Source organism: Oncorhynchus keta, chromosome 33, assembly GCF_023373465.1.
Source record: "Oncorhynchus keta strain PuntledgeMale-10-30-2019 chromosome 33, Oket_V2, whole genome shotgun sequence".
Lineage (NCBI taxonomy): Eukaryota > Metazoa > Chordata > Actinopteri > Salmoniformes > Salmonidae > Oncorhynchus > Oncorhynchus keta.
In genome coordinates, this window is record NC_068453.1 from 24,402,143 (window position 1) to 24,415,253 (window position 13,111).

Here is a 13,111-nt window from a genome sequence, read left to right on the forward strand (position 1 = left end):
GCCTTTTCCTTGCACTAAGTATAATTATAAACTTTGTGGTTTGAATGCTGATTGGCTGACATATCGGACCGTATACCATGGTTATGAGAAAACATTTGTTTTCCCTGCACTAATTAGGTTGGTAACCAGTTTATAATCACAATAAGGCACCTTGGGGGTTTGTGGTATATGGCCAATATACCACAGATAAGGGCTGTGTCCAGGCACTCCGATTGCGTCGTGCATTAGGACAGCCCTTAGCCGTGATATATTGGCCATATATCACACCTCCTCGTGCATTACTGCTTAATTATGAACTGGGTGGTTCGAGCCCTGAATGCTGATTGGATGAAAGCTATGGTATATCAGACTGGTACAGTATGACAAAACATTACTTTTTACTCTTCTAATGATGTTAGTAACCAGTTTATAATCGCAATAAGGCACCTTGGGGGTTTGTGGTATATGGCCAATATACCACGGCTAAGAGCTGTATCCAGGCACTCCGTGTTACATTGTGCATAAGAACAGCCCTTAGCCATTGGCCATATACTATATACTGTGTCATTTGAACAACGGCTCAAAAGTCCTGTGATTTTGAATGTTTCATTCCATTAAGATCAGTTGTGAGTCTACTCTCGACAATTTTATAAGGTGTAGAAAGGCACAGTAGCAGGCCAGACTGACTGTATTTTTACTTCTGATACTCATTATCATTTTTATTTATTTTATTTTATTTCACCTTTATTTAACCAGGTAGGCTAGTTGAGAACAAGTTCTCATTTGCAACTGCGACCTGGCCAAGATAAAGCATAGCAGTGTGAACAGACAACACAGAGTTACACATGGAGTAAACAATTAGCAAGTCAATAACACAGTAGAAAAAAATGGGCAGTCTATATACAATGTGTGCAAAAGGCATGAGGAGGTAGGCGAATAATACAATTTTGCAGATTAACACTGGTGATAAATGATCAGATGGGCATGTACAGGTAGAGATATTGGTGTGCAAAAGAGCAGAAAAGTAAATAAATAAAAACAGTATAAAAACAGTATGGGAATGAGGTAGGTGAAAAAGGGTGAGCTATTTACCAATAGACTATGTACAGCTGCAGCGATCGGTTAGCTGCTCGGATAGCTGATGTTTGAAGTTGGTGAGGGAGATAAAAGTCTCCAACTTCAGCGATTTTGCAATTCGTTCCAGTCACAGGCAGCAGAGTACTGGAACGAAAGGCGGCCAAATGAGGTGTTGGCTTTAGGGATGATCAGTGAGATACACCTGCTGGAGCGCGTGCTACGGATGGGTGTTGCCATCGTGACCAGTGAACTGAGATAAGGCGGAGCTTTACCTAGCATGGACTACTAGATGACCTGGAGCCAGTGGGTCTGGCGACGAATATGTAGTGAGGGCCAGCCGACTAGAGCATACAAGTCGCAGTGGTGGGTGGTATAAGGTGCTTTAGTGACAAAACGGATGGCACTGTGATAGACTGCATCCAGTTTGCTGAGTAGAGTGTTGGAAGCCATTTTGTAGATGACATCGCCGAAGTCGAGGATCGGTAGGATAGTCAGTTTTACTAGGGTAAGCTTGGCAGCGTGAGTGAAGGAGGCTTTGTTGCGGAATAGAAAGCCGACTCTGGATTTGATTTTTGATTGGAGATGTTTGATGTGAGTCTGGAAGGAGAGTTTGCAGTCTAGCCAGACACCTAGGTACTTATAGATGTCCACATATTCAAGGTTGGAACCATCCAGGGTGGTGATGCTAGTCGGGCATGCGGGTGCAGGCAGCGATCGGTTGAAAAGCATGCATTTGGTTTTACTCGCGTTTAGGAGCAGTTGGAGGCCACGGAAGGAGTGCTGTATGGCATTGAAGCTCGTTTGGAGGTTGGATAGCACAGTGTCCAATGACGGGCCGAAAGTATATAGAATGGTGTCGTCTGCGTAGAGGTGGATCAGGGAATCGCCCGCAGCAAGAGCAACATCATTGATATATACAGAGAAAAGAGTCGGCCCGAGAATTGAACCCTGTGGCACCCCCATAGAGACTGCCAGAGGACCGGACAGCATGCCCTCCGATTTGACACACTGAACTCTGTCTGCAAAGTAATTGGTGAACCAGGCAAGGCAGTCATCCGAAAAACCGAGGCTGTTGAGTCTGCCGATAAGAATTTGGTGATTGACAGAGTCGAAAGCCTTGGCGAGGTCGATGAAGACGGCTGCACAGTACTGTCTTTTATCGATGGCGGTTATGATATCATTTAGTACCTTGAGTGTGGCTGAGGTGCACCCGTGACCGGCTCGGAAACCAGATTGCACAGCGGAGAAGGTACGGTGGGATTCGAGATGGTCAGTGACCTGTTTGTTGACTTGGCTTTCGAAGACCTTAGATAGGCAGGGCAGGATGGATATAGGTCTATAGCAGTTTGGGTCCAGGGTGTCTCCCCCTTTGAAGAGGGGGATGACTGCGGCAGCTTTCCAATCCTTGGGGATCTCAGACGATATGAAAGAGAGGTTGAACAGGCTGGTAATAGGGGTTGCGACAATGGCGGCAGATAGTTTCAGAAATAGCGGGTCCAGATTATCAAGCCCAGCTGATTTGTACGGGTCCAGGTTTTGCAGCTCTTTCAGAACATCTGCTATCTGGATTTGGGTAAAGGAGAACCTGGAGAGGCTTGGGTGAGGAACTACGGGGGGCGGAGCTGTTGGCCGAGGTTGGAGTAGCCAGGCGGAAGGCATGGCCAGCCGTTGAGAAGTGCTTATTGAAGTTTTCGATAATCATGGATTTATCGGTGGAGACCGTGTTTCCTAGCCTCAGTGCAGTGGGCAGCTGGGAGGAGGTGCTCTTGTTCTCCATGGACTTCACAGTGTCCCAGAACTTTTTGGAGTTGGAGTTACAGGATGCAAACTTCTGCCTGAAGAAGCTGGCCTTAGCTTTCCTGACTGACTGCGTGTATTGGTTCCTGACTTCCCTGAACAGTTGCATATCACGGGGCTATTCGATGCTATTGCAGTCCGCCACAGGATGTTTTTGTGCTGGTCGAGGGCAGTCAGGTCTGGAGTGAACCAAGGGCTGTATCTGTTCTTGGTTCTGCATTTTTGAACGGAGCATGCTTATCTAAAATGGTGAGGAAGTTACTTTTAAAGAATGACCAGGCATCCTCAACTGACGGGATGAGGTCAATGTCCTTCCAGGATACACGGGCCAGGTCGATTAGAAAGGCCTGCTCACAGAAGTGTTTTAGGGAGCGTTTGACAGTGATGAGGGGTGGTCGTTTGACTGCGGCTCCGTGGCGGATACAGGCGATGAGGCAGTGATCGCTGAGATCCTGGTTGAAGACAGCGGAGGTATATTTGGAGGGCCAGTTGGTCAGGATGACGTCTATGAGGGTGCCCTTGTTTACAGAGTTAGGGTTGTACCTGGTGGGTTCCTTGATGATTTGAGTGAGATTGAGGGCATCTAGCTTAGATTGTAGGACTGCCGGGGTGTTAAGCATATCCCAGTTTAGGTCACCTAACAGAACAAACTCTGAAGCTAGATGAGGGGCGATCAATTCACAAATGGTGTCCAGGGCGCAGCTGGGAGCTGACGGGGGTCGGTAGCAGGCGGCAACAGTGATAGACTTGTTTCTGGAGAGAGTAATTTTCAAAATTAGTAGTTCAAACTGTTTGGGTATGGACCTGGAAAGTATGACATTACTTTGCAGGCTATCTCTGCAGTAGACTGCGACTCCGCCCCCTTTGGCAGTTCTATCTTGACGGAAGATGTTATAGTTGGGTATGGTATTTAGCAGACTCTCTTATCCAGAGCCACTCATAGTAGTGAGTGCATACATTTGAATATTTTTTTTCGTACTGGTACCCCGTGTCAATCAAACCCACAACTATGGTGCAAGCGCTATGCTCCACCAGATGAGCTACATGGGAATATACTGAGATGGGCTGTCTGTTGCAGATCATCCTTCTCCCAAGTCATCCAATTAAAATGTGGCCACACATGCTCTGGCAGGCTCAGTTCTTCAGGAATTCTTAAAGGATTCGCCCCCTTTCCCAAATGGTTTTTGTTGCCTAAAATGAAATACCCAAATCTAACTGCCTGTAGCTCAGGCCCTGAAGCAAAGATATGCATATTCTTGGTACCATTTGAAAGGAAACACTTTGAAGTTTGTGGAAATGTGAAAGGAATGTAGGAGAATATAACACAATAGATCTGGTAAAAGATAATACAAATAAAAAAACAACCATTCTTTTGATTTTTTGTTGTTGTACCATCTCTGAAATGGAGATAGAGGCCATAATGTATTATTACAGCCCGGGTGCAATATACATTTTGGCCACTAAATGGCAGCAGTGTATGAGCAAAATATTTGACTGATCCAATGAACCATTGCATTTCTGTTAAAAATGTTGTATCAAGACTGCCCAACTATGCCTAATTTGTTTGCCTAATTTGCCTAATCTCCTCAAACAATAGCATGGTATTTTTTTCACTGTAAAAGCCACTGCAAATTGGACAGTGCAGTTGGATTAACAAGAATTTAAGCTTTCTGCCAATATCAGATATGTCTATGTCCTGGGAAATGTTCTTGTTACTTATGTAACAGTACAACTTTAGACCGTCCCCTCGCCCATACCCGGGCGGGAACCAGGGACTCTCTGCACACATCAACAACAGTCACCCACGAAGCATCGTTACCCATCGCTCCACAAAAGCCACGGCTCTTGCAGAGCAAGGGGAACTACTACTTCAAGGTCTCAGAGCAAGTGATGTCACCGATTGAAACGCTATTTAGCACTAACTAGCTAGCCATTTCACATCCGTTACACTTACAACCTCATGCTTTTAGCATTAGCCTACGTTAGCTCAACTGTCCCGTGGAAGGGACACAGATCCCAAAAAGTTTTAACAGCATCTACCCCCAAGCCATAAGACTGCTGAACAATTAATCAAATGGCCACCGGACTATCACCTCCCCCCTCCCATTTGTTTTGTACACTGCTGCTACTGTAACGGATGTGAAACGGCTAGCTTAGTTAGCGGTGCGCGCTAAATAGCGTTTCAATCGGTTACGTCACTTGCTCTGAGATCTTGAAGTAGTAGTTCCCCTTGCTCTGCAAGGGCCACGGCTTTTGTGGAGCGATGGGTAACGATGCTTCGTGGGTGACTGTTGTTGATGTGTGCAGAGGGTCCCTGGTTCGCGCCTGGGTATGGGCGAGGGGACGGACGTAAAGTTATACTGTTACATAAGTAACAGGAACATGTTACTTTTTATTCTTTTTTACTTTAGTTTATTTGGTAAATATTTTCTTAACCCTTCTTGAACTGCACTGTTGGTTAAGTGTTTGTAAGTAAGCATTTCACGGTAAGGTCTACAATTGTTGTGTTCGGAGGATGTGACAAATAAAGTTTGATTTGATATGTGTAGAACACAGAATTCGTCCTGAATATGTACCTGAGCCGCGAGCTAGACTGTGACCCGCTGCATATCTTACAGCTTTAGTAATAAAACGTTCTGATGTAGGCAGTGGCACTTGCGAATGTGAGGTGAGGAATGGTAGTATGTGGTGCGTGTGCACAGTCTGAACTGTGGGTGGAAGCAATATGCCTAGATGCGACTAGTCTGCGGCCGGAAACCAACACGAAGAAGAAGAGACGAAGGGCGGAAGAGACGAAGTGCACTCGGTTGTGGTCCCTTCGCAGTGCTAGCTAACATGGATGCTACAATGGAAAACATCGAACACACGCTACCGCTTTACTCCAATAATGCAAAAAAGAAAAGTAAAAAGAAAGTGAATTCAGAATACACGTACAAATGTAAGTAGTCAATTGATCCTTTATATGTTTATTTCGGACTACAAATGAAGTAAGGAACTCCGAGCTAGTTAGCAAGCAAGCAAGCTACCTACAAAGGGGACATCATGGCGCCTTGCCTCGAATACTTTTTCGAGCAGATTCGTGCGTAGACATCAGACGGCGCGATCCACATTTGTCATATTAGTCAAAATGTGAATGTTATTTAATTTGAATTACATTGTATATGTAGTGATTTAAAACATATGTATTTATTTCAGTGTCTGAATATGAAACAATGGACTTTGTGAAATTGCGCGTATCAAATCGCTACATGTTTACGGGGAGGAGAAATGCCTCTCGACTGGCCTGGAGGTGAGTTCAGATACTTACCCGAGATCCTCCCAGTACACGTTTTGTTAGATACGTTTTTTCATTTGACCTTTCATTGAGACGAGTCAATGTTTATGGTTTTAAATCGAAATGATCATTGTGTACCTTTTTGTTGCAGGGCCATCCTCAAACACATGGGCTTGCAGGGGAAGATGACTGCCAGTCAGGCAATGAAAAAATGGGAAAATCTGAAGAAGAGATACAAGGTAGCAATTGCATCCTACATACACTACATATCCCAAAGTATGTGGACACCAGCTTGTCAAACATCTCATTCCAAAATCATGGGCATTAATATGGAGTTGGTCCCCCCTTTGCTGCTATAACAGCCTTCACATGACAATTACAACAATACTGAATGAACACTTATTTTAATACATCAATAAAATCAATTTAGCCTCAAATAAATAATGAAACGTGTTCAATTTGGTTTAAATAATGCAAAAACAAAGTGTTGGAGAAGAAAGTAAAAGTTCCATATGTGCCATGTAAAAAAGCTAACGTGTAAAGTTCCTTGCTCAGAACATGAGAACATATGAAAGCTGGTGGTTCCTTTTAACATGAGTCTTCAATATTCCCAGGTAAGAAGTTTTAGGTTGTAGTTATTATAGGAATTATAGGACTATTTCTCTCTATACCATTTGTATTTCATTAACCTTTGTCTATTGGATGTTCTTATAGGCACTTTAGTATTGCCGGTGTAACAGTATAGCTTATGTCCCTCTCCTCGCTCCTACCTGGGCTCGAACCAGGAACACAACGACAACAGCCACCATCGAAGCAGCGTTTACCCATCACTCCACAAAAGCCGCGGCCCCTGCAGGGCAAGGGGAACAACCACTCCAAGTCTCAGAGCGAGTGACGTTTGAAACGCTATTAGCGCGCACCCAGCTAACTAGCTAGCCATTTCACATCGGTTACACAAGCCTAATCTCGGGAGTTGATAGGCTTGAAGTCATAAACAGCTGCTGGCAAACGCACGAAAGTGCTGTTTGAATGAATGCTTACGATCCTGCTGGTGCCTACCATCGCTCAGTCAAACTGCTCTATCAAATCATAGACTTAGTTATAACATGATAACACACAGAAATGCGAGCCGTAGGTCATTAATATGGTCAAATCCGGAAACTATCATCTCGAAAACAAGACGTTTATTCTTTCAGTGAAATACGGAACCGTTCTGTATTTTCTCCAACGGGTGGCATCCATCAGTCTAAATATTCCTGCTACATTGCACAACCTTCAATATTATGTCATAATTACGTAAAATTCTGGCAAATTAGTTCGCAATGAGCCAGGCAGCCCAAACTGTTGCATATACCCTGACTCTGAGTGCAATGAACGCAAGAGAAGTGACACAGTTTCACCTGGTTAATATTGCCTGCTAACCTGGATTTCTTTTAGCTAAATTTGCAGGTTTAGAAATATACTTCTGTGTATTGATTTTAAGAAAGTCATTGATGTTTATGTTAGGTACATGTTGGAGCAACGACGAATGCGAATGCGCACTGCATCGATTATATGCAACGCAGGACACGCTAGATAAACTAGTAATATCATCAACCATGTGTAGTTATAACTAGTGATTATGATTGATTGATTGTTTTTTATAAGATAAGTTTAATGCTAGCTAGCAACTTACCGTGGCTTCTTACTGCTTTCGAGTAACAGGCAGGCTCCTCGTGAGGCAGGTGGTTAGAGCGTTGGACTAGTTAACCGCAAGGTTGCAAGATTGAATCCCTGAGCTGAAAAAAATTGTTCTGCCCCTGAACAAGGCCGTTAACCCACCGTTCCTAGGCCGTCATTGAAAATAAGAATGTGTTTTTAACTGACTTGCCTAGTTAAATAAAGGTGTAAAAAAATAGGCGAAATCGGCAACCAAAAATACAGATTTCCAATTGTTATGAGAACTTGAAATCGTCCCTAATTAATGGGCCATTCTGATTAATCGGTCGACCTCTAATTGGCATCCTTGTAAAGTTCTAAATAGCCCTGCCCTAGAGACATCCTTCATTATCTGACTACCTACTAATACTGTTTATCCTTCTTTTGGGGACAGGAGCTGAAGTACCCTCCCCCAGGGGTGCAGGTGTTCCCCCACAGTTGGCGTTGGTACGATCTGATGAGTGATGCAATGGAGGGGCGTCTGGCAGGCTCAGCCCCCATCATCGGCCCACTCCCCCCGGGCACTAGCGACAGTGATTTTCTCCCTGACGCCCGGCCCAGGAAGAGATCCATGATTGGCGGAATAGGGGTGATGGGGATGCACTGCGACCTGGATGAGATGGACACAGAGAGGGCGACGCTGGAGACCGAACGGGCGGCATTGGAGGGCGAGCGAGAGGTGATGGGGAGAGAGCGGATGGCGCTGGAGAGAGAGCAAGCAGGGCTGGAACGAGAGATGGCCAACCTGGACCGGGAGCGTGCCCAACTGGAGAGGGAGAAGGCAGCGGTGGAGAGGGAGAGGGGGCTGATAGAGAAGGAGAAAGCGCAGGTGGCCAGGGATCGGCTGGCTGTGGACAGAGACAGAGTTCTACTGGCGGAGGGTAGAGCAGCGGAGGAGAACGGTGCGGAAGGACAAAGCTGTAAAACAGGAGGACAGAGGGTCGTTGGGTCGTTGGAAAGAACCGAGAGATTCCTCAGGATGTTTGAAAAGTTGGTTGAACGTATGTGAAGAACAATTATGTGTTTGTTTACACTAGAATAGACTATTCAATTGGAAAGTAATTGGATATCATTTGTATTGGTTTTATTTTCTATGAATGTACAAAGTTTTCAATGACAAATCCTTTTTGTATTGCTGTTCAGAGATGCCTGTATGCCTATTGTTATCTGGGCTAGAAGTATTTGAACATGAACTGCCTAAACAGTTGTACTCAATCAGTTCATTCAAAATCACTTTGCAGCTACACACTTTACCGGTCAATTCTCAATTAAAATGTTAAGCCATTGAGGTCATCAAAACAACTTTATTCAATTGTGGTATTTCCATACAAAGCACACAATAGCAGGCTGTTTCTTCTTGTTAACCCCATTCACACCCAACAGAACCCCCTCCCCAGTCATACAATAGCCTTGATCTTTATTGATATAGGCTATTGTGGTCATAACAAGAACTTTGAAATGTAATATGCCAAATATTGCAGTTCATGTAAAAAAAAAAGTGACTTCAGAATATATTTTTATATTACAGTACAGACTTTACAAATGCTTGTTTAATTGCTTCTTTTATTGCATTGATATTCAAATTGGCGTTCCAGTAAGCTTCAGCTTCAATTAGTTTATGCTAGTATAATTTTTTAAATAGTTTTAGATTTCTGTAATATATATATTTTTTTCCTTTACAAAAACATATTTAAACAATATTACTGGTTGTCGTGGCCAGTTGTGAACAGACATGAAACAATGTTTGATTGTTGGATCAATAAAATGTCACATTTTCATTGTCTTTTTGTTTGCTTCAAGTTGCTGAACAGTTTGGCTTTTGACAAAGTTATCTGGTGTGTATTTGTGTGTGTGGGAATGAGAGATACACACCATCTCGCTCACTGTGTTATGTATGCGATCAACAGCTGATCAGACTTAAATTAGGCCAGATAGGTAGACACTGTGTTCCGGTTTTTACTGTATGTGCAGATTGCAATTGAACTGAGACTGGACAACTTTTAGGATCTGTCTCCGTAGGTAAGTGTGTGCATGGTATGTACATATGTCTCGTAGATGTTGAGCTGTGTAAGGTTGCTTGTGTATTCACAAGTATTGATCAGTGTGTGGTTAGATGTGGGCTCCGATGGGGATGCGGGGCAGGCACACATAGGCCTGTGGGGTCCTGCTGAGGTTGATGGGGTTGCCGTCCAGGCGAATGTCCTCCAGTGCGTTCCTGATGTAGTTGAAGTCTTTCAGGTTGCAGAACGTGTCCTCGTGTATCATCTGAATGTTATTGCGCTGGAAAACAAGGCATTGGAAGTCTAAGAAAACACTCTGAAACAACACATTCATTATGGCGCTCTAACCACCACCTAGTGGTTAGTGTTGGACTTGTAACCAAAAGGTTGCAAGATTGAATCCCCGAGCTGACAAGGTAAAAATCTGTCGTTCTGCCCCTGAACAAAGCAGTTAACCCACCGTTCCTAGGCCGTCATTGAAAATAAGAATTTGTTCTTAACTGACTTGCCTAGTAAAATAAAAATTAATCTATGGGCCTTGAGATTCTGCACAGGTCTGCCGGAGTGCTGGAGAAAAGTACAGTTTAAATATACAATAATTTGCCCTAATAACTGAATGGCAGAGAATTGCCCAGAATGTTTTAAAACAGCTTGCAGAAAGAGGGGTAACGGTGGTCAGTTGAGCAAAAATCCCTCTAGTCACCACCAGTGTACACTATGGGGTAATCCTATAGTTCCTGCATCACCCACAAGAGGACAGTAAAGAGGCAGAAGTGCAGGTACCTGTAGGTGCAGAGAGCGCAGGTTGTCCGGTAGGGGCACAGGGATGTGGTCGATGTGGTTGTCTGTTAGGTACAGGTACAGCAGACCAGTCATGTCCTAAGCAAAACACAGTGTTTACATTTAGAGTGGAGTCATTTATGCCAGACAGTCTCAATACATAGCTGTTTTTGTTTCATCCCAGCACTCACACATGATTCAACTCATCAAGGGCTTGGTGATTAGTCCATTAGGGGAATCAAATTGATAATGCTGGGAAAAAGAAAATCAATTGTTTGTAATCCTTGCCAGACCTACATACCTTGAAAGCCTCTTTGTGGATGCCTGTGGCGCCAATGTTGTTGTGGCTGGCGTCGATGAGGGTCATCACGGGCGGAAGGGCAGGCAGCTGTGACACGCCGTTCTCACGGAGCACCAGCTCCTCCAGCACGGGCAGGCCGGAGAACGCATCATCGGCGATGGATGCAATCTCGTTGGCGGTCAAGTCGATCCTCTTCAGCTTGTCTGCAAGAGAGAGAAGGTAAAGTACTCAGACTGTTCCACGTGGTTTCATTAATTGAAACAGCCATTGAACAGCAGGAAATCTCACGGCTGTGCCTTTAACATGTGACACCTACTCATCTGAGCAAAGTCGCCCTTGTTGATCTTGGTGATGTGGTTGTAGCGGGCGTAGAAGTGAGTGGTCTCTTTGGGGAGAGGCGGCACGCTCGTCAGCTTCACATCATCACAGTAGACAGAACCACCCAGACAGGTGCACAGCAGGCAGGTAGGCATACCTGGGACAGACAGACAGGACAAGGAAGTAAGAAGGAGGTAGGCGATACACTTGAGAGAACAGTTGCTAGGTCTGAGATGTTGTGTGATGAAGTTTAGGCCACCAGCCTTCGATGCAGTAACAATGGGTTTGTAGAATGGTGGAGACGTGCACTCAGTGTTGATATGATTTGTTTGTTTTACCTCTTGCATCAAGAAATGTTGTCATGTCTGGATTGGATGCAGCTTTTGATGTGACCAAGGTGTGCACATTATGAGGGTTGTTGCTGAGGTGCTATGGTTGAGGTGTAGTGCATTCCCAGTGTTAGACATATTGTGTTAATGGTGTTCGGGACAGGTTATAACACAGACGTTTGGTGAAGATGACATTAACAGATGTTACAGACTCATATCGTAGAGCAACTTGATAGTAAACACATGATACAGACAGACACATGACAGTGCTTGTGACAGGTAAGGACAAGACATTGTGTAACGGACATTACAGATACATATGGCTTCAACACAGTTTGTGGTCAGTTTTAACAGGAGGCACATGAGATTCAATAACCCTATTCAATCAAAACCAGGGTTTCTGGGGTGAAATGGAAGAGACAACTCGTATAAAGATACGAGAAAATAGGTTTGAATATGGGAATGTGATAGACCCCATGTACAGTATAGTGAAGTAGAATAGACCCTATAACCCCAGAAGCCTGGTTACAGGTTTTGATTGAATAGTTAGCGTTTGTGCTGGATACTGACCTTTAATGTCCAAGTCAACCTCTGGCAACCCAGAGCCCCCTGAGCCTACTGTACCTCCAGACTCCTGAGGGGTTTTCGGAGTAGTCTGGAGCACTTCCTCCTCTTGTTAGAGATAGAGATGAGGTATTAAAAGAGACAGGTTGGAAACAGATTGGACAGTGACACGACAACAAGTGCTGTTTGCCACAGTGAGAAGTCACAAATAGCAAGGGAGTTATGTTGTTGTCGTTGTTTATGACACATTTAACTGATTAAATTAGGTAATAGTTAAATGGAATCTTGTGAATGGATTTTGAGAGTTAATCAAATGATGTTATGTTGATATATGTTTAATATAAATACAGTTGAAGTCAGAAGTTTACATCCACTTAGGTTGGAGTCATTAAAACTAGTTTACATCCACTTAGGTTGGAGTCATTAAAATTAGTTTACATACACTTAGGTTGGAGTCATTAAAACTAGTTTACATCCACTTAGGTTGGAGTCATTAAAACTAGTTTACATCCACTTAGGTTGGAGTCATTAAAACTAGTTTACATCCACTTAGGTTGGAGTCATTAAAACTAGTTTACATCCACTTAAGTTGGAGTCATTAAAACTAGTTTACATACACTTAAGTTGGAGTCATTAAAACTAGTTTACATACACTTAGGTTGGAGTCATTAAAACTAGTTTACATACACTTAGGTTGGAGTCATTAAAACTTGTTTTTCAACCACTCCACAAATGTCTTGTTAACAAACGATCGTTTTGGCAAGTGGGTTAAGACATCTACTTTGTGCATGACACAATTCATTTTCCCAACAATTGTTTACAGACAGATTATTTCACTGTATCTTACATACACTAAGTTGACTGTGCCTTTAAACAGCAATTTCCAAACGCCCTCATTCATCTCTACAAACAAAAGTAAGCAAGTATAAACACCATGGGACCACGCAGCCGTCATACCACTCAGGAAGGAGATGCTTTCTGTCTCCTAGAGATG

General features: G+C 43.7%; 2 protein-coding genes across 4 annotated transcripts in view; one reads left to right on the forward strand and one right to left on the reverse strand.

Annotated features, from left to right (window-relative positions):
* The first annotated feature begins 5,511 nt into the window (after nucleotides 1-5,511).
* On the forward strand, nucleotides 5,512-9,601 carry LOC118378800 (uncharacterized). Its single transcript, XM_035765786.2, has 4 exons — nucleotides 5,512-5,791; nucleotides 6,049-6,142; nucleotides 6,279-6,366; nucleotides 8,220-9,601. The coding sequence occupies exons 1-4, from the start codon at nucleotides 5,587-5,589 to the stop codon at nucleotides 8,832-8,834; spliced, it is 1,002 nt and encodes a 333-aa protein (XP_035621679.1). The 5' UTR covers nucleotides 5,512-5,586; the 3' UTR covers nucleotides 8,835-9,601.
* Nucleotides 9,110-13,111, reverse strand: part of LOC118378799 (leucine-rich repeat protein soc-2 homolog) — a 30,506-nt gene continuing 26,504 nt past the window's right edge. For all 3 annotated transcript variants that reach the window (XM_035765785.2, XM_052492557.1, XM_035765784.2), the window contains exons 6-10: nucleotides 12,124-12,225; nucleotides 11,223-11,381; nucleotides 10,907-11,109; nucleotides 10,609-10,704; nucleotides 9,110-10,105 (exon numbers count right to left, since the gene is read on the reverse strand). In XM_035765785.2, coding sequence (XP_035621678.1) covers nucleotides 9,935-10,105; nucleotides 10,609-10,704; nucleotides 10,907-11,109; nucleotides 11,223-11,381; nucleotides 12,124-12,225 — 731 coding nt within the window. In that variant the 3' untranslated portion in view covers nucleotides 9,110-9,934. The remainder of the gene's footprint in view (nucleotides 10,106-10,608; nucleotides 10,705-10,906; nucleotides 11,110-11,222; nucleotides 11,382-12,123; nucleotides 12,226-13,111) is intronic.

Bases quoted from the DNA above. Each gene is read 5' to 3' on its own strand.
- LOC118378800 (XM_035765786.2), top strand. From the start codon at position 5,587: ATGCGACTAGTCTGCGGCCGGAAACCAACACGAAGAAGAAGAGACGAA. The intron at 6,143-6,278 runs GTGAGTTCAGAT...TTTTTGTTGCAG, and splicing joins GCCTCTCGACTGGCCTGGAG to GGCCATCCTCAAACACATGG. The intron at 6,367-8,219 runs GTAGCAATTGCA...TTTTGGGGACAG, and splicing joins ATCTGAAGAAGAGATACAAG to GAGCTGAAGTACCCTCCCCC.